The 27,216-nt window shown below is 39.3% G+C and overlaps 5 protein-coding genes across 8 annotated transcripts; all 5 read left to right on the top strand.

Annotated features, from left to right (window-relative positions):
- The first annotated feature begins 1,929 nt into the window (after positions 1–1,929).
- LOC141815671 (putative pumilio homolog 8, chloroplastic) lies at positions 1,930–5,825 on the top strand. Its single transcript, XM_074703623.1, has 5 exons — positions 1,930–3,225; positions 3,376–3,538; positions 4,658–4,821; positions 5,178–5,436; positions 5,525–5,825. The coding sequence occupies exons 1-5, from the start codon at positions 2,066–2,068 to the stop codon at positions 5,630–5,632; spliced, it is 1,854 nt and encodes a 617-aa protein (XP_074559724.1). The 5' UTR covers positions 1,930–2,065; the 3' UTR covers positions 5,633–5,825.
- Positions 5,826–7,661: 1,836 nt separating this feature from the next.
- Positions 7,662–12,556, top strand: LOC141814187 (conserved oligomeric Golgi complex subunit 4). Its single transcript, XM_074702139.1, has 2 exons — positions 7,662–9,353; positions 11,796–12,556. The coding sequence occupies exons 1-2, from the start codon at positions 7,671–7,673 to the stop codon at positions 12,423–12,425; spliced, it is 2,313 nt and encodes a 770-aa protein (XP_074558240.1). The 5' UTR covers positions 7,662–7,670; the 3' UTR covers positions 12,426–12,556.
- Positions 12,557–12,939: 383 nt separating this feature from the next.
- On the top strand, positions 12,940–20,185 carry LOC141814786 (putative protein phosphatase 2C 41). 4 transcript variants are annotated; one of them, XM_074702734.1, is made up of 5 exons: positions 12,940–13,438; positions 18,072–18,320; positions 18,413–18,689; positions 19,506–19,660; positions 19,746–20,185. In XM_074702734.1, the coding sequence occupies exons 1-5, from the start codon at positions 13,019–13,021 to the stop codon at positions 19,884–19,886; spliced, it is 1,242 nt and encodes a 413-aa protein (XP_074558835.1). In that variant the 5' UTR covers positions 12,940–13,018; the 3' UTR covers positions 19,887–20,185. The 4 variants fall into 4 exon arrangements, with proteins under 4 accessions (XP_074558835.1, XP_074558836.1, XP_074558837.1 ...); XM_074702735.1 differs by having other exon boundaries at positions 12,957–13,438; positions 18,072–18,311; XM_074702736.1 differs by lacking the exon at positions 12,940–13,438 and adding an exon at positions 16,837–17,382.
- A 386-nt stretch (positions 20,186–20,571) lies between these two features.
- On the top strand, positions 20,572–23,334 carry LOC141814955 (uncharacterized). The gene is made up of 5 exons (XM_074702914.1): positions 20,572–21,239; positions 21,525–21,617; positions 21,836–21,903; positions 21,968–22,122; positions 23,078–23,334. The coding sequence occupies exons 1-5, from the start codon at positions 20,613–20,615 to the stop codon at positions 23,086–23,088; spliced, it is 954 nt and encodes a 317-aa protein (XP_074559015.1). The 5' UTR covers positions 20,572–20,612; the 3' UTR covers positions 23,089–23,334.
- Positions 23,335–23,850: 516 nt separating this feature from the next.
- On the top strand, positions 23,851–25,488 carry LOC141815358 (uncharacterized). Its single transcript, XM_074703303.1, has one exon. The coding sequence runs from the start codon at positions 23,869–23,871 to the stop codon at positions 25,027–25,029; it is 1,161 nt and encodes a 386-aa protein (XP_074559404.1). The 5' UTR covers positions 23,851–23,868; the 3' UTR covers positions 25,030–25,488.
- The last annotated feature ends 1,728 nt before the right edge of the window (positions 25,489–27,216 follow it).

A 27,216-nucleotide genomic window follows, 5' to 3' on the forward strand; every position in this document is an offset into this window, starting at 1 on the left:
GTGCCACTGAGTATATATGGATTTGTATTAGCAAGAACAATGTCTTCTTGCATAATATGGATTTCAAACATTCATGATCTGTATGTGAGTTTCATTGACGGTTTATTATACATTTAAGGTATTGAAGGTTTATTATATACATTAATATGAAGGCTTCTGATATGAAAGCATATACATTAAGATAGGAAGGTTTCTTATTCATATTATATACGTTAAGATATGAAAATTTTTTATTCAACAAGGGAAATACTTTTTCATTCTTTCATACACTAAAGTATTTCACTTGGAAAAAAAATATTCCATATCAACGGATTCGTGTCCATTCGAACAGATTCAAGCAGCCTTGTTCATAGGTTTTGATTAAATTTGTTTACGATGTGATTAAGTAACTAATGCAGGAGAAATTTTGGTGTTTACCTTTGTTATGCTCTCCAAATTTATTATTATGATTATGTAGAATGAGCAAAAATAAAATCTTTGATTCATTTAAACATACATTTTGAAGAAAAAAAGGGATTCTTACTTAATGTTTTTTTTTCACATATGCAAGACGATATGAGAAATATTTTTTGATCATAATGATTTTATGAAGTCTTTATGAAATATTAACACTAATTCATAAAGATTGCTACTGATTTCATTCATTCAGTTTGTTATCCTCATTCATGGCTGGTTTTCACAAAAGTCAATCGATGCCTCTCTTAATCTCTACCTCAAAATTAAACGTTAAATCGATCAAATTTAAAAATTTAATTTGATTATTTTAGAATTTTATTTTTAAAAAAAATTAATTATATCGGTTAATTCGGTTCGATTATGTTAAGATTTTAATTTTTTTTAAAAATTAATTATATCAATTATTTGGTTCAATTTTAATTTAAAATTCTTTATCCAATTAAATCGATTAAATTAAAATAAAAAAATTGATAAATTTCTAATAAGTGAATCTATACCTTTGTAACTAATCGGTAAATCTTCTATAATATTTAAAAATTTTAATTATTTTAGTTATTTTAATTTTTGACCGAATTAATCGATATTTTATCGGTTAGATTTATTTAATTTTTATTTAAAAATTTAATGGATTATCCTATTTTTTTAAAAAATAAATTTATTTGATTTTAATTAATTCAATTTAATTTTAATTAAATACACAATATTCCTATTTCAAATTATTATCATCCTTATGGAGGAAAATTCACTCTCTGAGCGTGAGCGAAATAATTAAATTAGTTAGTCCTTGAAACCAACATGAGTTATAAATTATGAATTTAAATTCTGATTTTAATATAACAGACTATTATTATATATTTATCAATCAACTATTATATAATCGATTGTAAATAACCTATCAGATTCATTGATATATTCAATTTAATCCAATTAATTAAATTTAAAAATTTAAAATTAAAATCAAACGGATTAAATCGAATCAATTATTTTTTTAAAAAAAATAAAACTTTTGAATTAATAAAACCGATCTTTTAAATTCGTCTTTCAAAATAATATCATAATTCAATCAACAATTAATGTTTTTTTATTTACCATAAAAATCCGTCTAAACTCAGAACTAAGCTTTGAATCTAGCCTAAATTCTTTATCAAATTCTTATCCCAAATATCTCGGATTGAGTTCATTGACCAGGAGATATTTCAGCAGCTAACTCATTCAACTCGGCGCTCTTTTCTCTCATAAAAAACAGAAAAATAAAATTTCATAAATATCCTTTCGTATTTAAATATCATTTTTTTATTTTATGATTACCCAAAAGAACGTCTTACGCGGAGCTGCGTGTCGCACTTCCACTAGTCTCTTTCGCTGCGTCGTGTTCCACTGTTCTTCCCGATCTGTATATAAAGCCCGTGTAAAGCCCTTCCCTTTGCTGAGTTCTAGCGCTTCACTCTTCTTCGTCTTGCTTTCGTCGTCTTCTGCTGCCTCTTCAGTTTCGGCTCGTCCGAGATGGTTCCCGCTGCGAATATTTTTATCAATCGATAATCGTCTTCCTCCTTTCGAGTGGTTTTGTTCGTCGATTCTTGTGAATTCTCGGGCGGTGGAAGACGCGGCGATGGCCGGGTACCCGGAGGAGCAGGATATTGAGAAGTTGTTGGAGGAGATTCCCCGCATCCTTCATCTCGACGCGTACTATGGCCGTGACGAGGAGGATTCCCGTATATGTGACGAGATTCTGAACGGGCTCTGCAATAGCGGCGTGTCGCCGCGGTGCGAGGGGGGTTCGTGCTCCGATCGGTCGTCTTCGTCGACCAGGTCGGGACTGGACAGTCCCTCCCTGGTCGAATGGATCCGTAAGTCGGCGGACTTCCGTTCGACGGTGGAGGAGGCTTTTTTGGTCGATAACCTTCTCAATGTGCGCCTCGGCGTTGATCGGAACGAACCGGTTTGTCCTCCGGCATCGGCGATTCACAACCGCCCGATTGGATTTGACCATAATCGTCTTATCGATCGGGGATGCGAGGCGTTCTTCAACCCTTTTGGACGGGATTCTTTGATTAATTGGAACGGGAACCCGTGTCCACCTCAATTGCAGCAGCATTTTCCTGGAGCTGCGAACTTGGTAGATCCGTTGCTCAAGAAGTCCGGAGCTGCAGAATTGGGCACTGGTCGACTTCCATTGGCGGATCCTCGCTATTGGCGGAACACTTCTGGAGATTTTACTTCCTTTCTTAATGAACCATATCCGATCTCTGATGCGTTATTACAATCAGAGATGACTACAACAGATCCTTGCTGGTGTATAAATGCATCGGATGTCCGAAACTTACCTAACAACTCCGCGAAGATTACTGTTAATGTTGGGCATCAGCCAGTGAGAACGGTAAGGAACATGCCTGACGCAGGTTCTGCACGGGGAACGAGGCTTCACTGCACAAGGAACCAAAGGAATGTTCATGGAACCTCTGTAAAGCGTCCAAGCCTTTTTCTCAAACATGAAAGTCTGATGAGTGTCAAAGGACACTTATATTTCCTGGCAAAGGACCAGCATGGTTGCCGGTACTTGCAGCAGATGCTTGATGAAGGGAAGCATCAGGCTGATACGATTTTTAATGGGGTTATCGGCCACACATTGGAGCTCATGGTCGATCCTTTTGGAAATTATCTCATGCAGAAATTGCTGGAAAAATGCAATGAAGAACAACTGCTGAAGATCCTACTCGAGCTTAACAAAAACCCTCTTAATCTTGTTGAAATCTCCCTAAATGTTCATGGGTGAGTAGTAACTTTCTCATTTCCTATCCACATAAAGTTATCTCTTTATTGTTCATGCTAACAACTGTGATTTTAATATCAACTTATTCTGCCAACCATTGAAAGTTTGTGATCTTACTTTACATGAAACTATTTTGATGTATTTCTCAGGACAAGGGCAGTACAGAAGTTGATAGAAACTGTGAAAACTAAGCGGCATATTTCATTGGTTACGTCAGCCCTAAGAGTTGGGTTTCTAAATCTTGTTAAGGACTTGAATGGAAGCCATGTTCTTCAACGTTGCTTGGAAACTTTTACATCTGAGGATAATAAGGTACTGAATTACTAGTTGAGAAAAACATTTTCTTTGTGAATGAGATTAATGTTTCATATTCAATGGTAGTCAACTTGATTTGATCATTACCTGAAGTTTTTTTATCCTAATAGTCATACTTTTAGATGGTCCTCATTGATAATTTGTAATTTCTTTTGGATCCATCATTTCTCAATTCCTTAAACCTTTGATTTTTTTTGTTAAATGTTGATCATCTTTTAATACCATTTCTAACTAGAATTATTTGTGAAACTATGACCTTGAAGGACTCTAGATGCCTAGCCAATTTAATACATTTTCATCAATTCCTTTTCCCTATTAGATTCATCTGCCTCACCCTGCAAAGCCTAGAATGCCAGAAAATGAACTCCTATTACTCTGTTTCGGCTGTTAGCTTACTAGAATTATCTTTCCATACAGATGCAACTGAATGCCAGTACATCTTAAAATGTAGAATCTGGACTTGTATGGTCATTCTGACATCATTTTTTAAAAAAATTTTCTTTTAACGTCATTGAACTTAACATGCACTGTAATCTCCTAATATTGATACAAACACCATTTGAAGGTTTGTTGTGACCCAGGTCTTGCGACCATATATCTTTTATGGTTTAACTACAGCAATTTTCTTCTCCTAGGAAGAATAGAGCTAGTGTGCATTCAATAGGCTATGACACAACTCTACCACTTACCCTCTTTCTTTTACCTTAGATGAGTCTTAAGATCTATTGTAAGATGAATGTTTCATATCATATTATCTCATTGTTGCTCAAAGAAAGCACTTATCTTGACTATGCATGAGGATTACTACTGGTATAATATATATTCTTAATTGAAAATAAGCTAATCAACTTCTGTGGTTGAGTCTTGACCAAAATTTTTTAAAAGAATTTCTTTGGTCATCTGAAGACATTAGCACATCTTAGTTGAAATTGGTACCTTTCTATTTAACTCTAGTTTAGTCATGAAGAATGTATATGTACCCATTATATTTGATGTTTCTAACAAGAGCAGTTGCTTACCTCTTGCTTCTATGTTTTATATCATTGTTTTGTGAGCTTCACTTAGCCAGCTAGTTCTTTGTGATTCACTAACTTATTGTGTCTTTCTATATTACAGTTCATTTTTGAAGCTGCTGCAATGTATTGTGTTGACATTGCTACTCATCGACATGGATGCTGTGTGTTACAAAAATGTATACATGATTTTACTGGAGAATATCAGCATAATTTAGTTGCAGTTGTTGCTGCTAATGGCTTTGAACTAGCCCAAGATCCATACGGGTAAACATTTTACTCATAAACTGCAAGTTCCATGCTTGTAGGATTGAGTATTGATCTTTCCTTGACTGCATTTCTTTGAGCCTGAGGGCAATTAGCTGCTCTTTTGCGCTTCATCCTCCAATTGACATGGCAATCTGATAGGTTTTGTATATATGATAGATTGCCTGCATTTGAATTTTTTTGTTTGACTGTGTTTATCATATGCTCGATCTTGTAGAAACTTAATTTCCTAATTATTGAACCACCACTTTTTAGCCAGTCAGATTTTGTAGGCCTTCAGGTTGGGCATTTGTCACATTTTGTTTCGATAGTGTTTAAACTAAGCTTTATATTTTATACTGTCCCTTCTATTTCAGAAACTATGTTGTCCAAGCAGTGCTGGAATTGGAGAAGCCTTTTGCACTCGCAATCTTGAAATCTAAATTTCAAGGGAGATATGTTGAACTTTCCATCCAAAAGTTCAGCAGTAATGTGGTGGAAAGATGCTTCTCATACTTTGGAAATGATTTTCCAGCCACTTTCATAAATGAACTACTTTCTTTCCCTCACTTTGACCAATTACTGCAACACCCTTATGCTAACTATCCCATCCAACGAGCCCTTGAATATTCCCAGGTAGTTAGCAATTTCATTATGAAAAGATACTCTCAGATTCAACAGTCATAATCTTCTTCTCATGACTAATAATCTATTTCTAACGCAGGGTCCTTATCGCGCTGCACTCGATAAAGCCATTCGTCCTTATGCACCAATTCTGAGAACAAACCCTCACTGCAGGCAGATCTACTCCAAACTGCTTTCAAAAAAGTGATGTGGATTCGGAGATTGAGCAGGAATATCTGTTGTCGTAAAACTATCTACGAACTAGTTGTAGTTTAGATATCTTTTCTTATTTATCATGTTCTAGAACTGTGAGAATAAGTTTAATGTTTAGCAAAGTGCTTAACTAGTTGTTCTCGTGGTAGGTTGCTGTCTAGTTCACCCTGCAAATTTGTTGTACGATCTAAAGGTTGTTTTTCTCAGATCAGCTGAATTGTGAGACTAACAATGCTTCTCTCCAACAAATTTTGGAATTTGTTTGTCGAAGTTGTTTATGAGATTTGCAAAAGTCTCAATTCATATATCTATGATTTCATAAATCAGTATTATTAGCTACCAATTTGTGTTATCATTGCTATCAAAGTATATGAGATGAAAGATTTCAACTCAGTTTCGGGAAGGCAGCTGACCAGAAACAAATGTACAGGATCAATTTATTTTCTTAGAAGAATTTCAATACAATATCAATTTGTGGACTTATTTTCTTATTTCCTGACTTAGGGTGAGTAAAAATTAAGTTAAACCGATTAAACTGATCAAATTTAAAAATTCAATTTTATTATTTCTGGATTTTGATTATTTTTTATAAAAAAAATTGATTAATTCGGTTAATTTGGTTCGGTTTTGATTTTAAAATTTCTTATTCGATTAAATTAAATAAATCAAATAAACTGAATTAATCAAATAAAAAAATAATATATAAATTTTTAAGTGAGTAAATTTATAAATCTTTACCTAATTGATAAATTTTTTATAATATTTAAAAATTTGAATTATTTCAGTTAATTCGGTCGAAAACCAAATTAATCGATATTTTATCAGTTCGGTTTGTTTATTTTTTATTTAAAAATTCGGTCGGTTCGATTAGTTTAAAAAAATTCAGTTTGATTCGATTTTGATTAATTCAGTTCGATTCGATTCAATTTTAATCGAATACTTAGTTCTTCATGTAATACTATTATTGATCTTCAAATCTGATAAGAAATGATTGTAATTCAGCAAAAGGTTATCCAAACTTAACTGGAGAGAAATGTTTTTGAGCAAGAGAGGGATTGGAGTTTTTTTCAGCAATTTATCAACTCATGCATTTGCCAATATATATGGACAGTTCGATGTACAAAAACTTCCGTTAATGTAAAATTTTATAGAAGAATCTATATAATTTGGTACATGTAGTTTTTATTAATGTGAAATCCTAGAGAAGAATTTATACAATTTGTTATATAAAGTTGCTGTCAATGTAAAATCTTAAAAAAGAATCTATTGTATGTAATTTTACTTTACAAAAGATTATTTGAGTAATAATTTTACAGTCTCTATTTGTCAACGTATCATATACTCTATTTGTTTTTGTAAAAATTTATACTATTTGTTTTTCTATTTGTAATTTTCTTTTTAAAGTATCATATACTTTAGAAATCGCATGAGGTCCGGTGTTAAGTTGTTACTAATTTTTTGTTAAATGGTAGCCTAACAAATGTCTAGTTATCAAATTGCAATAACTATTTTCTTTGTCAATTGTATAAAAAGTTATCTTATTTGTAAAATTGCAATAAAGTTATCTGGCTTGATCCCTCTTTATGTTTGTTTGTTTTTACAAAGATCAAAAGGCTGTTAAAAAAAATTAAAAGGGTGCACATATGGCGGCCAATCCAAATGTCCAAGAAATTTTTTTCAAATATGCCGTAGCTGAGGGATCGAACCGCGAGTCCCTAGATCACAACCCGGATGTCATACCGTTGCACCATTGACCGAGAATTAATTTTAACTAAAAGTACTGTAATATGGTACAATTTTATTCATAATTATTAAAATTTACATCAATTGATCACAATTACTAAAATAAGGATATTTTAGGATTGAATAAAATAAAATAAGTGTCTTTTTATATATTTTTTAAAATAGATCTTTTTTTTATCATAAAGAAAATAAGGGAGTGCCTTTTTAATTTTTTCCCTTATTTTTTTTTATAACATCCTATTTAGACGAAAGACTCCGGGCAAAGCCAGATCCATCCCCATTTTGCTGCTATGGCGGTCGTCTCCTCTCCGCTTCCGGTGGCCTCCGCCGACCACGACAAATCCTCCGCCTCCCCCATCACTCCCACCGCCGCCGACGACTCGTTGGAATCCTTGACGACGACGGTGGACTTCGGAACCGCGGAGGCCGTGGCTCTGGTGCGGTCGCTGACCGATGTGGGCGCCATGACTCGCCTTCTCCATGAGTGCGTCGCCTACCAGCGTGCCCTCGACACTCGCCTCGAATCCCTCCTTTCCCAGCGTCCCGATCTCGATCGCCACCTCCTCGCCCTCACCGGCCCCCGGTCTTCCCACCTCCTCGACATCGCCCGCTCCGACGCGACCCTCCTCCTCTCTTCCGCCCGCTCTACCTCCGCCCTCGCTGATCGTGTCAGCCGGCACGCCAGAGACCTCGACCTTGCCCAGTCCCGCGTCAGGGACACCCTCGCCCTCGTCGATGCCACACTCGATCGGTCCCGCTGCCTTGAGGCCGCCCGCCGCGCCCTCGCCGACGACGATCTCGAAGCGGCTGCTCGCTCCGTCCATGAATTTCTGCAGATCGACGCCCGATTCAGCCGCAGTCCCAACAGCAGCAATGACGAGCAGCGCCAACAGCTTCTCGACGTCAAGCGGCAGGTCGAGTCCATTGCCCGCCAGCGACTGGCTGCTGCCATCGAACAGCGTGACCACCCTGCCGTGCTCCGTGTTGTCCAGGCCTTCCCTCCTCTTGGCCTCCAAGATGAGGGCCTCCAGATATACGTCGCATACCTGAAGAAGGTCATCGCCCTCCGTGCCCGCCTGGAGTTTGAGCACCTGGCAGAGCTTTCGGAGCAGGCTGCTGCTGCCGCCATCACCCAGTCTGAGCGTCCTGATTTCATTGGCTGCCTCACCAGTCTCTTCAAAGACATTGTGCTCGCCGTCCAGGAAAATGACGAGGTGCTGCGGAGCCTGTGTGGAGAGGATGGGATCGTCTACGCCATCTGTGAGCTTCAGGAGGAGTGCGATTCTAGGGGCACCCAGATCCTGAAGAAGTACGTGGATCACCGGCATCTCTCTCGGCTCACCTCTGAGATCAAAACCCCGAGCAGCAATTTGCTCACAGTTGGAGTCGCTGAGGGTCCAGATCCAAGGGAAATTGAGATGTACATGGAGGAGATCCTTTCATTGATCCAACTAGGAGAGGATTACACTGAATTCATGGTGTCAAAGATCAGAGGCTTGGAGTCTGTTGACCCGGAACTTGGCCCCAAGGCTACCAAGGCGTTCAGAAGTGGGAGTTTTAATAGGATGTTGAAAGAGCTGATTGGTTCATATGTTATCCTTGAAGAGTTCTTCATGGTGGTGAATGTGCGGAAGGCTATTGAGATAGATGAGCATGTAGCTGATAGTCTGACAACTTCTATGGTGGACGATGCATTTTACGTGCTTCAGAGCTGCTGCAGGAGGTCAATTTCAACATTAAACATTAGTTCCGTGTTTGCAGTGCTGAGAGTTGCAATGGAGCTGCTGATCAAGGACTACCAAGAAATATTGCAGCAAAAAATGAGAGAGCCTAACTTAGGAGCGAAGCTGTTTTTGGGTGGTGTTGGCGTGCAAAAGACTGGTACAGAGATTGCTACCATGTTGAACAACATAGACGTTAGTGCAGAGTATGTTTTGAAGCTACGTCAAGAAATTGAGGAGCAATGCGCACAGGTTAGTAGTGTGTTTACCTTTTTCTTTTTTGTCCTTCTAATCTATAATTTTGAGTTCTGTTTCAGAAGCATGGTTTAAGTGTCTAATGAAGTTTACTTCGTAATTTATGCAAACTAATGATTGATTTTTTGGTATTCTGTGACTTTCAGTCCGTGATGCAAATGCCATGTGTTTGCAACTAAGATTTGATGCATGATATTTAGATTACCTTTACTTCAGCATGTGTTTACATAGTAGACTGGATTCATGACATGAGAATTAAATTACTTTCAACTTCTCCTTTACAATGACTAGATGTTATTTATATTTTTTAATGTATGCGAACATACTTGATCAATTCAACCATTTCATACTACTAATCTGATTACCATTTTAAAGTAAATGTGATTTTTTCATTGGATGAATTTGCATTCACATCAAATAAATTTTCACATCAAGCTAATGTTATATATATATATATATATATATATATATATTTTGCTAACTTCTGTTATGGTCCTCCATTCTTTCTTATGTGATGATTTTACCCAATCTTAACCTCCAGGGAGGATAACTAGTTGACATTTAAAATTTTCTAGATCTAGTAGCAGAGAAAATTGTAGATTGTAATACCTAGAATTAAGATGTACAAAACTCAGAATCTTTGTTTGCAAGGTTAAGCTTGGCCAATAATACTAGAGCATGTTTGTTGTTTGCAGAGAGATTAGAGAGGATAACACGTGGTTCTTCTATTCCTCTGATGAATACTTAATATTGCTATTGAATCAGGAAAGATAAGTAGTCATGATTTAGAGGTTAATCCACTGTTTCTCCTTAATTTCATGCAAACTAGTTTAATAGTTTTTTTCAACAATAAACCAGTGGGAGTTTTCCATTTTACCCTTAAAGTTTGTCCTCTTTCCAGCTCTCCCGAAGACTTTAGAATCTTCAGAATACCTCACAAAGCTTCATATCCACAATTGTTTTACCCCAGAAATTGACTTTGATTGATAGGAAGTGATGAAAGAAATTATGGTTAAAAAGGTAATAGATTTTAATGTTGTTCTTTGCTTGTTCACACATCTTTTCCTTTCCATTGTGAGAGAGATCAAAACTCGGTTTGTCTAGAGTTTCAACTACTTCCATCTCGATGAGAGATCCTCCAACATAGGGCAACTCTTGCACAGGCATCACACCCTTCCAAGCAACATCACAATAAATCATCACATAATCCCTTGCTTCACTACTACTATGTTGCCTCTTGCATTGCTTCTATTGTCTGAAGCCAACTTGTCTTCAAACTCATCTACCTCAGAAGCTATTTTCATCACTAAAATATTATAAGGGGACCCCTTGCTTCACTACTACTATGCTGAGATTTCTATATATGCCCAAACCCAATAGAAGTCTCACTGCAGCAGGTTGATTAGTTCTTATAGAGCTATCCTCAAATGATTTTCCTCTCCATCAATCATCTATCCATATGGTTTGCTAACCTTTAAGCTCATTTATGTATTTCCACACCTCCTTAGCATAAGGAAAGTTACAGACAAATGATTTAAACTAGTTACCTCACTTTCATGGTTAATAAACTCAGAATAGATCTTATGGTCAATAATGCAGCAAACAATAGTAGGAATGTTTTCTAAGCTACCTTCCACATAAAATTTTGCCCTAGGATAAACTTGCAACATCTAGAGCTGCTTCCAGTTTACATCCTCACAATTATCATATGCTTCCTTGCTTTTCTCTTTGACAAAGTTATAAGCTATTCAATACAGGCTACTTGTATCCATTGCACATGCCCAAGAATAATTCTTCATTCTTGAACATATATAGCACATATTTTTTGAGCAGCAAAAGAAATATTCCTCCTTATATGATAATCCATGGCCTACCTCAAGTCAAATAAGGTATTGTACTTTTGATGAATTTGTAATTGTAAAGCAATTCATTACTGCATATGCATATATCAGCATATGCCGATTGCTCGTTTCATATGCATATACTACTATATCGACTGCTTCCTTTTGTATGGCAGAATAAGGTTGATACCCTTTATATTTTTGTCATGGAGTTCTTTAAGATGGCAAAAGTTGCTGTGAACCAAGTAATTGATAGCTAAAATAAATTAGAATTAGCTAAAGCAGGTCTTGCCTTGTTCAGAACACTACAATGTAGCTTTGAGTTGCCAAGTCTGGTGCAAAGTGAATGAGCAACTAAATCATGTTGTCGACTGGATGATGTTTTCTTTGCTGGCTGTTTTTTTTTTTTAAATTTTATTTTGTAAGGTGACCACAAGGATGTCGACCTTAGCTTACAGAACATTTACCTTACATCAGTAGTTTCACTTTCACCATTACTGTTTTCATAACTGTAAACAGATCGTTAAGAATCGTTCAAGTTCGTTCTGTTCCTTTTTCTCTTTGTGCTATACTGATGTCTTGTTTTAACTGTGACCAGGTCTTCCCCACACCAACAGACAGAGAAAAAGTGAAATCTTTCTTAGCTGAGCTTAGCGACATAAGCACTGGATTTAAGCAAATTCTACATGCAGGTTTGGAACAGCTTGTGGCAACCATCTCACCTCGCATCCGACCCATTCTGGACACTGTAGCTACCATCAGCTATGAGCTCGATGACTCAGAATATGCAGCAAATGAGCTGAACGACCCATGGGTCCAAAAGCTTCTTCACGGAGTCGAGACCAACACCTTGTGGCTCCAACCTCTGATGACATCCAACAACTATGATTCATTCATTTACATGGTAATCGATTTCATTGTGAAGCGACTCGAAGTGATCATGGTGCAGAAAAGGTTTAGCCAACTGGGCGGCCTCCAGCTCGACAGGGAGGTGCGGGCGCTCATCAACCATTTCTCCGAAATGTCACAGAGACCTGTTCGAGACAAATTTGCCAGGCTTTCACAAATGTCAACCATCCTTAACTTTGAGAAAGTTACAGAGATTTTAGATTTCTGGGGAGAGAATGCAGGCCATGTCACATGGTTGCTCACTCCTTCTGAGGTCAGAAGGGTCTTAGGCCTCAGAGTTGACTTTAAGCCGGAATCTATTGCTGCGTTGACATTGTGAATGGCTTTGCTGCTATATTTGCTCTATTCCTCTGAAGTTACTCTACACCGATAATGAGGACCGGGGACTATATTTGGACTTTTATGCTGCTAGTGTTAATATCTTCAAATGAGAGATTTATATTGATTTTGGCAATTCGTTACTTGGTTTTATTTTAATAGATACTAATTACATGCTGTTTAGTGAGAAAAAAAGTCATGATCATAAATCCTTGTAATATCTAGAGTAGATTCATTAAGTTGATGAGAATATATGACATGCAATACTGGGACATATTAGCCAAGAGAGCAGATAAATTGACAAACTTTGTTGGGTCAAATTGAAAAACTTAAATTATAAAGTTTCTCTTTATTTATTTATTTCTAATAAATCAAATAATTAATTAGTGCGCATTCATTTCCATTTACCGGCAGCTAATCACAGAAGGCCTTTAGGATCCGGTGCAACCTTCGTTCTAAAATGAAATCATATTCATTATGTACAACGCAGGATCCCGTGATTGGGCAATCCTGGATCGTTCCAACCGCATCGAACAGCCACCAGATGCAGAGGTCAATTCACGGAATCGCATCCATGAGCAGTTGAGATGCTTCATGGGCCGGGACTTCTTGACTCACGCGCTTGGTGCTCTAGTCCCTCCCTTCTCTTCGCTCTCCCTCTGCTCGTCGCGTTTGGGCGCGTCGTCTACCGGATCTTCTTCCTCCTCGTCTCACTTCCTTCAAGATCGGCACCGAGAAGCGAAGGGTCGAATTGAACTGGTGGCGGAAGGTCAAGATGCGGCGCGAGGCGGCGCTGCGGACGAGCCTTCTGGCTCTGGCGGTGCTGATGGTTGCCGTCGGGATCTGGACCTTCTCCCTCACGAAGATGCTGGGCACGTACGCCTTCGGGATCTCCGGGATCGCCGTGATCCTTTTGCCGGACTGGGAGTTCTTCGATCGGGATTTCTCGCAGTGGTTCACGCCCATGCCTGCTCGGAGAGCACCGAGCGTCGATCGGGATGCAGATACTTTCAGGTTCTAGCTAGTTCGATCTCTTTTGCCTTTCTCTACTTGTATGTGCTTACTTGTTAGGCGTTTCTTTTGGCTCAAAAGTTTTGTCTGTTTTCGTACTTAATTAGTCTAGGGATTGTCGAATTAGAGCGCCTCCGTAACTTTTCTTAGAGGAACATTTCGTAGGTACTGGATTGAAATCAAAAACAAGTTTTGTCTCGATGGTACATGTTGGCATCATAATGTTCAACAAATTTCAGAAATGTTCCATGATCTAGGATTTCCTTTTCTACCCCAACAATAAATAATCCATGTGGGCTTGTCATGTTGCATTAATAATGCCAGCTTCGTATGGGCTGACACTCTAGCTTCATTGAGGAGTAATTTTGCATCAGTTCACTATGACCTGGAACGTCTAGATCAACATTAACTGGTTATGCAACAAATTATTGGTCGTGAAACTCTTCTTAAATTTGCAGAACTGATTGCTCTTCATAGTGAAATCAGTCATGCAATAATACACTTGGCATATATCATAATCATCTTTACGTTATGGGATGTGTATCGGTAGAACATAGATAATGCAATTTCAGTGGGTAATCTGCGGAAATAAAGAAGTTTTCTGAGATCATCAGAAACTTTCCTTGGATTAACAGGAAGGTTTCATAAAACTAGTATGATTATCTGTGTTCCATGAGTCACAATCTTGAGTAACTATGAGATAACTCAATAGGTTAATGTAATCTCTGACGCCAACATATTGATTTTAGGGAAGTTATAATTAAAAATTGTTAATATTCATGAATGATTAGGTGTGTAGTTCCTATCGTCGGTAAAATAAGAAATATCATTTTAACAAGGTATCAACATGGTTTTTTAAAAAAATGTTGTATAGAGGTCAGCTACCTCAAATGGAAAGAAATTAAGGCTAGAGCTGATCGGGCATATGGATATAGGAGTATTTTCCTTTTTTTTTTTTTTTTTTGTACATTAGCATGAAGAAAATGGGAGTCTACCAATGGAAGCCTATGTAATGAATCATGGAAGGCGGAAATGGGAGTTTAATATGAGATCACAAAGAGATGTTGATTGCAAGGTTCATGCCCAAGATTAGCCAATGGTCCAGCTGGTATCAAAAAGTGTATGGAACTCGGGAGAAAATGGGAATTAGAACAAATGGTTATAGAATTTGACTCGGAGATGGCCCCTCAATGTGCAAAGATGATGTAGAGGCCATTGGAAATTTGTTGGCCTATAAGGGAGAGGCTTGTTGTTCAACACTGCAATAGGGAGTGAAACCAAGTAGCTGATTGACTAGCAAAGGAGGCATGCAATGAGGTGCAATGTGGTTAACTGCTTGGACAAGAATTGTGTATTCAGTAGCCATAGCCTTAATGGTTTCCTGCTAAGATGAAAAAAGGGAACAAAAAAAGATGACCAATAGATTCAATAGAAGTAGACAAGCCGAAGGAACTTTATTAACATAATAAAAGTGATTTATACAATTTAGGTATTATCGGGGATAGTCTTATATAGATCTAATGTCAGGATAAGATCCATTTTGCCCATTGCAGATAGTTGGGAGAGTTATTGCTATTTACACACTTGAATTCTGATTCTCCATAAGAGAGATAGGAAAGGGCATGGATCCATGTTGCCTTTAAATTCCTCTTATCGCTAGTAAATCCTGAATTCCTATCAATTCCTTTTCTTCTGCTCTTTCATCACTCTGATGTTTGAATTGTTCCTCTGCTCCGAAGTCACAATCTTTCTCATCCTCAAATGAAATTATGATCGTATCATATGCAAGCTCCATGAGTAATGTCCTGCTCCCTAACTCGAGAGTTGCAACTGTTTATGATCGTGAGTTATAGATCGTCATAGTAGCTAAACAAGGAAAAGAAAAAGAACCAAAAGTGATGTAAAGCTTTCTTATGTGATATGTTTTAGATCATGAATCTAATGATGCTCTATAGATCTACATTATAGCTGGCTCAATATACAAACGCAAAGCATTTCATTTAAGTGATACAACCAGTCATCATATTTTGATGGATATTCAACTCCCCAACTCGCCACGAATGGATCCCTGCAAGAATGATAAATTTACTTACTTGTCTAAGACTTTCCTGTCTGAACTTTATTTTTCTCTTTGTCAATCAAATTATCAATATTCTCAGATTCTTTTAGCATGTGCAGGTTTAAGTTCTATCCTCTGAGGGTAACACTAGTCACCCTAATCTATGGAATTGGCCTATACAAGTGGTGGAAATTCCTATCAAACTAGTTCTTTTTGGAAACCAAATATAGTCAAGTTATTTTCTAGTTCAACACTCCACTAATGCCACCTTTTAGCTCATGAGGCATCATCTCCGTGGCTACTGTTGTCCCCTTCACATAATGTATCCTTTCATTCTTTTGTTTCTTATTTCTTTGCCACTTACAAGTAATGTTATCTCGATCACCTGCAAATTAAGAGGTAAACGTTTAGTAATTTTATTTTCTCATGGGCTTATATGTTCACAAATCATGTGAATCATAGTTATGAAGACCCTTTTCCGCTCCAAAAAATAAAAATAAAAATAAAGAATCATACTTTTGGAGTGGTCTATTTTTGTGTAAATACTAAACATTACATACCAGTTGACCTAGCTTTTTGTTCTATTCTTCTATTCGATCAGTAATCTAATTGTTTTTTTTTTATCTGAATATGATAACCATGGCCTGAATGGAGTTCTAAGAAAAGGGGGGAAAAAAGAAGAAAGAAACAAGTGAATGCAACTGAGCATTTTGATGGATGAACGAACACATAAATCTTTCAACCCATCTCAACCATTTGCCTCATTTTGTACGCTTAACAAGATTGACAGTTCATCATAGAATATATTTATGTTTTAGTTAAAGTAGAAGTATCACAAAGCAGAGAGAGGACAGAACAGGACCAAACTGTACTAGTCCTTGGCTACGCTGTTAAATCTTCAACAAACTTGACCGGCGAACAGGCCTCAACCCATAAAATGATTTTATGATTATCGATCCTTGCTGAAATCTTTAAATTCGGTTCAATTTCATTGGATTTTTGAAAGCATGCTAAATCGGATGACGGCCTGCATCAGTTGGGTGAGCAACCCGTGACCTGGTCTGACACACCAGACTGGCTCGAGCCACAAGCTACAGCTGCCCCATCGCTGTAGCCGCCCTCGAAGGCAACTCTCCTGTGAAATGGACAAGCTCGATAACAACAAAGGCTTCCCCACTTCGCTAGGGCAAACTGTGGCGATCGCAGCGTTCGCCACAAAGGAGAGGCGGGGGCGGCCCCGCGCCTGGGGTCAATGTCCCCCTCCGACTGGCAAAGGGAATCTACACTCCGTCGGACTTTTGCATGATCTCCCGGTCTGTGACTCTCGCAACCATGCGTTTCAAATCTTGCAGGCGACCGAGGCGACGATGGAGGTCGGGTCGCACAGTGAGGCAGTCGGGTCAAAGGAAGTCAACCATGGGTTTTGTCTTTGGTGCCCAACTTAAGGCGGAAGGACAGTGCGGGTGTTGCAGTAGACAGTGGACAGTGGGCGTTTTCCCGATAAATTCCACTGCCCATCACTCATGCGTGCTCTGTCGTACTCCTCTCCAGCAAAGTCAACAGACGGGAGCCTGCGCCGGTGGCCCCCCTTTCCGCTGCTTCCCTCGTCCTCTCCGCCTATTAATCTCCGCTTCTTGCCGCTTGATTGCTTCTTGCCTTCTCCAGCCCCAATCGATCTTACGGAGGACTTAAAAGTCGCTACTTTTTTGAGAATCTTTGATAAAGCTTCGATTTTTCGCGATTGATTTCACGATTTGGACGTGCCGTGGTTTTAGAAATACCTTAGTGGGATTGAGATGGACGAGCTTCTGAGGATTTAGCGGGAGGATTGTTGTAGTTTTGGAGTTTTATGGATAAATTATGTTGCTTCAAAGGTTCCTGCTCTCAGGTGAGAGATGATTTGACCTAATTGTTTGTTATTACGCTTCGCTTGATTGTTTCTACCTGTTGAATTATATATGCTTTTTGCATGCTTTCAATGTTTTTATATATTAGCTTAGTATTTCATATTTGAGCTCAGTTTTGTTGACAATCATGTGCATATCAGTATTAGTTTGTTCTGATGGACCTTTATCCACTATCTCATCAGGGTTTTGTAAGTGCAAACAATTGTACAAGTTACTATATGAACTTGGTTGAAACCCATTATTGTGTCAGAAGCAAGCATCCTCTCAAAACACCTAGGAACAGGAACTGCAAGAGAAAAGCATAGATCTTGTGCAATTGTTAAAAGCTGCACATGCGTAGCTGCTTACTGCGACTGCTTGTGAAACACTACTAGTGTAGAACATGCAAGGGACAGAATTAAAAAGTGAAAAAAGGCCATGATGTGAGTTGGTGATTGTTCAAGTCTAAATTGGAACACTTCTTAAGAGAAATAGGACAATCTGATTATGAGCTATATAGACATAAAATATTGACGTGTATGTTGGGGAAACTAGGAAGTATAGATATGTTTAATATCTATTTAGTTATGTGTTTTAATATCAACCGTCTTTATTTTCTTTTGAAGTTAGCTTTACCATGATGCTTTCAAGGCTGTGATTTGGTGAGACTAGAAATTTCTTTTACATATAGCTCGCAGGCCATTCGAGTGGTGCAGGCAAGGGTAAAAGTTATCAAGGCTCTGTAAAAGTTGCTTATGGGTTCAGCCTTGTAAAAGGGAGGGCAAATCATCCTATGGAGGATTATCATGTGGCAAAGTTTGTCCAGACAAGGGGGCAGGAGCTTGGTCTTTTCGCTATATTTGATGGTCATTTGGGTGACAGTGTGGCTGCCTATTTACAAAAGCATCTGTTTGCTAATATTCTTAAAGAGGTGAATATGGTTAGCTTCTCTCGGTCACTCTGAGTTAATCGATTCACTAACAGTTGTCCTTTTTTTTTAGCATACTAAAGATATTTTCTTCCATGATTTAGGAAGATTTTTGGAATAATCCAGGAGAGGCAATCTCCAAAGCCTATGAGAAGACTGATAAAGCAATTCTATCACGCAGTCCTGATCTGGGGAGAGGTGGATCAACGGCAGTTACTGCGATTCTTATAGATGGTAGGAAATTGTGGATTGCTAATGTTGGTGATTCACGTGCTGTTCTTGCAAAAGGTGGAGATGCTATACAATTAACTGTTGATCATGAACCCAATACTGAGCGTGGGAGCATTGAGAATAGAGGTGGCTTTGTTTCAAACATGCCAGGTTCACATGACATTCTGCTTAATTATGTTTTCCATTACATTTGGTCTTATTTTGAAGATTCGCTTATGCTTATTGTTTTCTGCATTCATTTTTAGTCCAATTCAACTGTTGGTTGCATCTAACACATTTCACTGTAGTAAGACAATTTACCATGATGAGATGCTTGTCTGAAAACTTCTGTTGCAAAAACAATTGGAATTGCATAATGAGATGAAACTTTCTGCTTAAAAACCAGAAATAACATGTAGCTGAAATGTGAAACGATGCCATATAATAAATAAAACCAATTGCTTAAACTTTTTTAACCAATTACCTCAGGAGTATGTAGACAACATAACATATTTATGTTTATCTTTGTTATCAGAAAGGTACATGGAGAAGGCTCAATCGTTGCCACACACGTTGAACATTAGAGAGATGTAGGTAGTTTGTCAGCATCACACAATCCGTCATCTGAAGCATGAAAAGTCATGGGACTCATCTGAGCTATAATGGCATTTGCTCCCAAAAGGCTATGACCTAAATTTCACTTTTGAAATGCCAAATGATTCAGCATTGTCCTGTAGTGTAGGTTTGCTTTTCGCACAAAAAAAAAAAAAACACTGAAGAAAGTACCCTGCTTCACTGTCAGGACTAGGGGACCTTCTGCAGCTGTACTACTATGCACATCTATTAGAAGACCCTATATCCTCAAAAACATCATATTGAATTATATGTAAATGTGTTGCTTTCTTCTGCACTTGACTCTTGGTCCTTGCTAACAAACATTTGTGTCTACTGTGAGAAATGCTCATGGTCATTGTATAACGTTCTCAGGAGATGTTCCCAGAGTTAATGGTCAGTTAGCTGTTTCACGTGCTTTCGGAGACAAGAGCCTCAAGTCACATCTGAGTTCAGATCCAGATATACGCTCCGAAGATGTGACTGCCGACAGCGATCTACTGATCCTTGCGAGCGATGGCTTGTGGAAGGTTTGCTTCAAATATTGCCCTCCCGTTCCGTTTAGTAACTGATCTACTTATCTCTTGCTGTATCCATCTCACTGATCCTATTCAGGTAATGAGCAACGAAGAGGCAGTGGATCTTGCTAGAAAGTACAAAGATCCACAAGCAGCAGCAAGGTTGCTGACAACAGAAGCAGTGAACAGAGTCAGCAAGGATGACATCTCTTGCATCGTTGTTCAACTAAGGGCTTAAAGATTATCTAACTTGTTGTCGATTATTAAATATTGCCAGGAAGTGATGATGACTGGAAGATAACAAGGGAAAGGCGTAACCTTGAGTGTTAGCCTAGTAGAGCTCTTGCCGTTCAGATTCTTCTGTATATTGTTGGTTCACCTGTGGTTGGTTAGTCTGGTATTATTGGTTGATTTCTTTGATGTTTTAGTTAAGCAATGTATTATTATTGGTATGGGTTGATGATGTAGTTGATTGGTAGAATGGCTTTTTCCACTAAGCGACTTGTACCATGAAATCTTTGTCTTTGCTTCTCGTTACTCGCTAGATTTTACCGCATAGATTTGTTTAACAACAACATCCGTTACAAGCTATAAATACGTTATAAACTATGTTATGTTCCAGTTACTTGGTGAATGGTTGCGCTTGCCCCGTTAATCATACCTGCTAATGATTCGCCGACGGAAAGGGGCCCTCTGGGTCCAGCGATGCGTGGCGGATGGGCAGGCGACTGTACCTGACCTTGAAAATGGGCGAGATCCCCTGTTTATCCCAAACAGGGAAGTGATTTCTCATCCCTAAGCTAGTGGACATCTCACTGATTTCGTCATGGATACTCTTTCCTGATGCTGTGGGTGGGCCTAAAGCCGTGAGTTTTGCTTTGGGAATGACACGGATAGGTTCCCACTCTCTTTTACATCCGATATGGGCGCACGAACTGATCGCTAGGCCGCCGCCGCCGCCGGGATGCCGCGCTGCCTCAACTTCACCCTCGCTCGCGACCGGTGCCACCGCCGCGTCTTCCTCGCGGCCGGCCTCCGCCCGACCTCCACCGCGCTCTCCGACGGGGCCACCGTCCACTGCTGGGTCCCCTCCCGCCCCGATCTCTCCCGCACCCCACTCCTCCTCATTCACGGATTTGGCGCCACCGCCATCTGGCAGTGGTCCGTCTACATCCGCCCCCTCCTCCGCGCCGGATTCGACCTCTACGTCCCCGACCTTCTCTTCTTCGGCGCTTCCTCCTCCCTCAGCCCCGATCGCTCCGAGTCTTACCAGGCTCGCTGCGTCGCGGCCGCCATGGTGGCACTCGGCGTCCGGCGTTTCTGCCTCGTGGGAGTGAGCTATGGCGGGTTCGTGGCGTACCGCTTGGCGGCGATGTATCCTACCGCGGTGGAGCGGGTAGTGCTTTGCGGCGCCGGCGTGTGCCTGGAGGAGCGGGATCTCGTGTCGGGGCTCTTCGTCGTATCGGACGTAGGGGAGGCGTTACAGCTTCTGCTGCCCCAGCGGCCGGAGAATCTCCGACGGCTCGTCCGTCTGTCCTTCGTCCGGCCGCTGCCGGTGTTGCCTTCCTGCTTCCTCCGGGATTACATACAGGTTTTGGCACCGAACAATTTCTTTCTCAACTAAACGCCGAACTAAATATACTTGTTTGAAGAACCCTAACCATCAAACTCGGTTTCTTCCTGAGCACTAATGAAAGTCATTCACATACTCATAGATCTCCAATTTTTTTCCTAATGATGAGCAGAATTACTAAATTAGTGTTCATTCGTGATGAATTTGTAATTCTTGTCATTCACTTTTCTGATTTCCCTCGAGAGCTTGGTGTATCAATGGTATTGGAATTACTTTGATGATTAGTTTTGCTGCCTGTGGCAGGTGATGTGCTCAAAGCATCGGAAGGAGAAGACAGAGTTGATCTATACCTTGGTTAAAGAAAGGAAACTCACAGATCTTCCAAGGATTACCCAGGTAGTTTCATCATCTCATGCTATTCAAATCTTAAATCTCATGGAACAAAAAAAATCTTCCTCTCTTAATAGACCTGCTATTTTTCTCACAAGGGGATCATAATTGAATCCAAACAAACTCTGTGCAGTAAAAAATATAGAGATTGTTCCTAACTCTGTATCTTCAACTGTTTGATAACGCAAGTGTGATAAGTGAATAGCCTCTCCCTCTCTGTGCAGCCTACTTTGATACTCTGGGGAGAACAAGATCGAATTTTTCCATTAGAATTAGGTCACAGATTGAAGAGGTCAGTTAAGCATATCATATTACTTTCACTTGGATTGTGTATGATTTCAATCAAAAACACGCAGGCATTTAGGGGACAATGCAAGATTAATAGTCATCCGCAAAGCCGGCCATGCTGTTAATCTTGAGAAATCAAAAGATATTTGTCAGCATATAATAAGATTTTTTCATGATTCTTCCCCAAAAAATTCCAATGGGCAGCAAGCACCTCTACTTTCAGGTGAAGAGTTTTTCTGAATTCAGATTGAATCTCCAAAGAATTGCAAAATCTACGGCATGCTTTATCTTCGAATAATCTTTTCTGCTTTACAATGCATCTGAAACACCCCAGTAAGTTACAAGACAAGTAGCCTTGAACAAATAGTTGTATTGAATTTGGTTCTTGAATATATGACCCATTTGATTTTCAGCTGTTCACTCTTGATAAACATGGTGATGACTAACATGGTAATGACTTGGCAGAAAGCTATGCGATAACACGGTGATGACTTGGTACCAAGCTAAGTTAGCAAATAGTTGATGAAATTACTAGCCTAGGTTTTAAACCCATAAATCTGATAAAATCCAAATAGAGACAGCAATTTCATCTGCAATTTATTGACTTGGCTTTTTGTTTGGTCATCACCATGTCATCAAGTTTACAATAATTGATTAGATTTGATGGGGTTTTATGACATAGGTGAGGCTTGAACTTCAACTGCCACTTTAATTTCATGCAAGGTTCATTGGCTACCATTCATCCTGAGAACAATTTCGATATCAAAGTTGATCAACTAACTAACTATTTATCCCAAAAGTTCTTCAATATGACTAACCATTTATTTTAAAAGCCTAGTTTTTTTTTATCAAAGAGGTCAATTTCTGTATTGATGATGTTAACAATTATGATAGGTTTGGAAATCCATACAAACGTATTGAGTAAGCTTATCAATTATCCCATTTTAAGAGCTAGTACTAAATCACAGAACCATACAGAGTTTTTATACTTTATTCAAGACGCACTAAATCCACCAACTAATAGCAAAGAAATACAAATTCTCAGTAGCTCTAATTGCTGACTTTGCATTCTCTAGTTACCTCTAGTTTTTCTTGCATGTTTGAGAACTTCACTAGGTAGATCGCAATTTAAATCTTTCACTGTTGCTTTATCGGTTTCTTTTTTTTTCTTTGTATAGACGCAGTATGATCACTGAGCGAGTTTCAAATACTGACCTGTATGCAATAATCAAAGAAGATGAAGATGGACTTCTTTTTTAGAACCTTACGAAGACATTTCTTTGTGACTCATCAGAGATTTGATACAACAAAGCTCCAGTATCTCGCAACTACTGCTGTGTTAAATTAGAGAAACTACATTTTATGATAAAAAAGGATTACTGTGACTACTATCAGAATTTGAATTTCAATAGAGATAAATATTTTGAGGTGTGTTTCTGATTTACTTACTAGGTGAATTAGACAATGATGATGATGATGATAATGCAGTGGGAGTTGGTGACTGATTCTAGAGCTTAACAAAATTTCCATAGAAGAGATGAACTATTGAGGACATTTTGGGACTTTTATCACTTAAATATAATCATGTTGAAAGGACAAGCTTACTAAAGAAGCCTTTGTCTCTCCTGATCACCTTCTTCCCAACAACCAACCATAAAAATTATTAAAAGAAAGGAAATTGTATAGGATAACTTGTATCTTTATTTTCCATTAGTTTGGATACGTCCGACAGCGATTTGCACCCACCCTGATGGCCAATCACAACGCTTACCCGTCGCGTGTGCATTAAATTGCTTCGTTGACGACTTCTTTCTTTTCCTTGGTTGACTTGCTTTTTTATTTTTCTTTAATTTTATTTTAAAAGATCACGAAAAATTGAGAGGAAGAAGACTGAAGAAGGGATTTTGTTTTTGTTTTTGTTTTTTTGATTTGATCGTGAGTGAAAGTTTCTTCTTGGCGGATTCCGCCGATGGCGCATCTCCCTGGACGCGTCATCTTGCCGGATTGCTACGACTGCTCCCCTCCGGTCCAACCGCAGCTGCCACCGCCACTCCCGCCGGTGACACCACTCCTGCCGCCGCCACAGGCGTTCCCGCTGACTCCTCCCTCGCCGGCCGCCATCAGGATCGATACTCACTCGTCTCTCATCCCCACCCTCCCTATAGTCGCTGCCACCGTCTTCGCGGCGGCTTCCCTCGTCATCTTCCTCGCTCTCTACATCCTCCATCGCCGCCGTCGCCGTCGCGGAGGCCAGACGGCTGCTGCCCCCGATGAGGACCCCGAGCCCGCTGCCGAGGATGATGGTGGCGAGGTTGACCACCATGTCTGGTACATCCGTACCGCCGGTCTCGACGAGTCCGCCATCGGGGCGATCGCAACGTGGGCCTACAAGGCGGACGAGGGTGTCCTGGGCGCGTTCCGCTCCAACTGCGCTGTATGTCTCTCTGAGTTCCAAGACGGGGAGCTTCTACGCCTCCTCCCTAAGTGCCACCACGCCTTCCACATGGGGTGTGTTGATACTTGGCTCCGATCCCATGTCAATTGCCCTCTCTGCCGTGCGCCCGTCGTGGCCCTAGTCTCAGCGACCAGTGATGGCGTTCGTGGGGCGAGTACTTCTTCTTTTTCCTCTGCTTTATCCTCCCTTGGTTCGATCACGGATCAAGCGGAATCCAGTTCAGTCCCCTCTGGCCTAGTGGATCACAATCAGCGAGATGGCCGGGCATCGGAGACTGGGCAGGTCACCTTGGAAGTGGAACCGGTGCTTGAAAGATCGGAACTTGGAGCTGTTCCTGAAGTCCGAAACATGACCAACCGATTTCCAGACTCCGAGATCGAAATGCCTAGCGATGGCAGAGGACAAGGGTTTCAGCCTATTCGGCGGTCATTTTCTATGAGTTCTTTCCCTCGTGCTCCTTGGCCGAACAGATTAAAGTTGGAAGACAGCGCGAAGGACGGCAACCTGAGGGCGGAGTTGGTTATTAGAACCTGGAGAAAGCAAGGCAACACTTCCAATGGAACTACCTCGTTGCAGAAAGAAGCAGGAGGATTTCTGTCGAGTACTAGTGATAGGTTCTTCTCGTCAAAACATGGGCGTCATGGCCGAGCCAGGAGCTTACTTCTCCTACTGTGATACTCCTATGATTCGAGGATCTTGTCACGCTCATTCATGGGCAATTTTAGATACAGGAATTCTCAGCAAGTCAGGAGAGAGCGATGCCATATACCAACGTGAAGAGTAGAAAGGTAGAAGTAGAACAAGAGCCTTATCATCTACGCTCCATCCGGTATATAATTAAGGAACGGAACATAGAGTCTTAGGGTGATTTTGCAGAAGAAATAATGGATGGCAAGGTGTGGTAAGTTGAGCTTTGCTTGTTTAAAGAGCGTCCATAATTGTAAATATATGATATGTTCAAAGTTTATACAGGATTTACATGGTGCAGAGTAATGGGATAACTTTCTTTAGTTGCCTGGTTTTGCTGCTTGTGTACTTAATTCTGAATCTCAGTTATTCAAGCTCATGTAAGAGAAGCAGGATTCTATAGCATATTGTCATCAAGAACTTCTTGTCTTGATTCAGTTTGTCACAGTTTACAGGTTTCAACTTCTCTGTTATTTGATATTTGAGTAGTGTGTCTTGATTATTTTCATGGAAGAGCAAATTTCATTACTAAGCTTTCTATGTATGATCCATATAATGTTATTCATGATGCTGTCCTTAAACTATAACAACAGTGTTGCATTATAGCATGTTGTGTCATATGTTACATAATGAAACTTAAATTCTGTATCTTGTCAATTGTTCTGTTTTCATGGAGGTTTCTTTTCAGCTGTAGATATCTTTATTTCATGATTTAACCATTTCGTGATATGCAAGGTTGGTTAGATTGATGCTCAAACGTGAATTAGCATGTCCCATGTCTTGCATTTTTACCCTTTTTCTTTGTGACTTGTAGACTTGTCAAGCCAAGACAAAGCAAACCAAACTATATTTGGTTTACATAATGACTACTGGCAGGTAGTTGTTTGATTTGATTTTTTTTTTTTTTTTTTGACTTGGATATCTCTAATTTAGCTCTTGTTCTTTGATAACTTCTATAACTTGCATAATATGTTTATTCATCTTGTTCATAGTCTGTATTGTCGATGTGTCTTCCATGTCACACTTGTGTGGTGTTTAGACCTTTTGCTCTTGGAACACTCCTAGAACAGTTCTTTTATTATTATCCCTGCGAGGGTGTTTGCCCGTCCTCATAATAAATATGCTCGTATCATCCAAGAACCCTTCAGTAAATAAATGGCAATAAACTAGTTTAAAAACTTTGTCAGATCAGTAAGGCAAATTTGTCACAAGCAAACCATTTATAGCATAACAACAAGGCCATCTATTTCTAGTAGGAACCAATTATTGTCGGTACAACTTGAGTGTTTGATTGAAGAATCTCCTAATTATGAATCCTAATCAGCTTCAACAACCAAGTGGACCCATTACTGTATTTGAATTTGTTGTATATCTCGACCAAACTTGACTTTTTTTCTTCTATTAGTTTGGTGTTTCTCTCCACTGAAACTTACCCATACATGTAATTATTGTTCAGTATAGCTCAGGGGGGATGAATGCAGCCAGTTTAATTGAAACTATTCTCTACCAAACAGGCCATGTTATCTACAGCATGTTTATAACATTAGCGTTTAGGTTCATCGTTTGGTAAGTGGTAACTCTTGATTTTATTATTATTATTATTATTTTTTCTGTGTGCGTGGAATATTTCAGTGTGTTTCTGTATTGAATTATCTTAGCCAACAATTCATGAAGGCTTCTGGTGCTTTCTTTGGTTTTGGACTCCAGAATTTTTATTAGCTCTGCAAGTCTGCAAGTAGTTTTGCCGACTTCTAATACAATACACTTCCCGACAGAATTCAAGTTTGTGTCTGTAATGTAGTTGTTTTCCTTTGTGGGGTTGATGCAGTTTTCTTCACTCTAATTTTGAAGTTGGTGCTTGAAAGACTCATCTTTGAAATGTATCAGTTACTTCCAAGTTTCCCCGAGTTTCCAAGTTTAAATTATTCCATTCTGTGTTGTTTGTGTTCTTGTGGAAGTATTTTTAATCTATAAACAGTGATTTGACTGTTGCTTTAGCTGGTCCTCTGCAAGTTGCCTTGTGAAAGCTCGTCTGTTGGCTCTACTTGGCCGACGAACTAATCCATCACCAACTAAATCTTTGATCTGAAGCAGTGAAACTCCATATCCAGTTACTTCTTTGGTTGCTTGTCCATTAAGATTTATCTCCTGAACTTGTTTGCCATCAATTTCAGT

This window comes from Curcuma longa, chromosome 21 (genome assembly GCF_044706935.1).
Source record: "Curcuma longa cultivar G26 ecotype Majalengka, Jawa Barat chromosome 21, ITB_CL_G26_1.1, whole genome shotgun sequence".
Classification (NCBI taxonomy): Eukaryota; Viridiplantae; Streptophyta; class Magnoliopsida; order Zingiberales; family Zingiberaceae; genus Curcuma; species Curcuma longa.

Excerpts from the sequence above, each read along its gene's own strand:
- LOC141815671 (XM_074703623.1), top strand. The coding sequence starts at position 2,066 with ATGGCCGGGTACCCGGAGGAGCAGGATATTGAGAAGTTGTTGGAGGAG. Across the intron at positions 3,539-4,657 it reads TTACATCTGAGGATAATAAG|TTCATTTTTGAAGCTGCTGC; the intron begins GTACTGAATTAC and ends TCTATATTACAG. Across the intron at positions 4,822-5,177 it reads CTAGCCCAAGATCCATACGG|AAACTATGTTGTCCAAGCAG; the intron begins GTAAACATTTTA and ends CTTCTATTTCAG.
- LOC141815358 (XM_074703303.1), top strand. The coding sequence starts at position 23,869 with ATGGCGCATCTCCCTGGACGCGTCATCTTGCCGGATTGCTACGACTGC.
- LOC141814786 (XM_074702734.1), top strand. The coding sequence starts at position 13,019 with ATGGGCCGGGACTTCTTGACTCACGCGCTTGGTGCTCTAGTCCCTCCC. Across the intron at positions 13,439-18,071 it reads CGGGATGCAGATACTTTCAG|CTCGCAGGCCATTCGAGTGG; the intron begins GTTCTAGCTAGT and ends TTTTACATATAG. Across the intron at positions 19,661-19,745 it reads CGAGCGATGGCTTGTGGAAG|GTAATGAGCAACGAAGAGGC; the intron begins GTTTGCTTCAAA and ends GATCCTATTCAG.
- LOC141814187 (XM_074702139.1), top strand. The coding sequence starts at position 7,671 with ATGGCGGTCGTCTCCTCTCCGCTTCCGGTGGCCTCCGCCGACCACGAC. Across the intron at positions 9,354-11,795 it reads TTGAGGAGCAATGCGCACAG|GTCTTCCCCACACCAACAGA; the intron begins GTTAGTAGTGTG and ends AACTGTGACCAG.
- LOC141814955 (XM_074702914.1), top strand. The coding sequence starts at position 20,613 with ATGCCGCGCTGCCTCAACTTCACCCTCGCTCGCGACCGGTGCCACCGC. Across the intron at positions 21,240-21,524 it reads TCCTCCGGGATTACATACAG|GTGATGTGCTCAAAGCATCG; the intron begins GTTTTGGCACCG and ends TGCCTGTGGCAG. Across the intron at positions 21,618-21,835 it reads ATCTTCCAAGGATTACCCAG|CCTACTTTGATACTCTGGGG; the intron begins GTAGTTTCATCA and ends CTCTCTGTGCAG.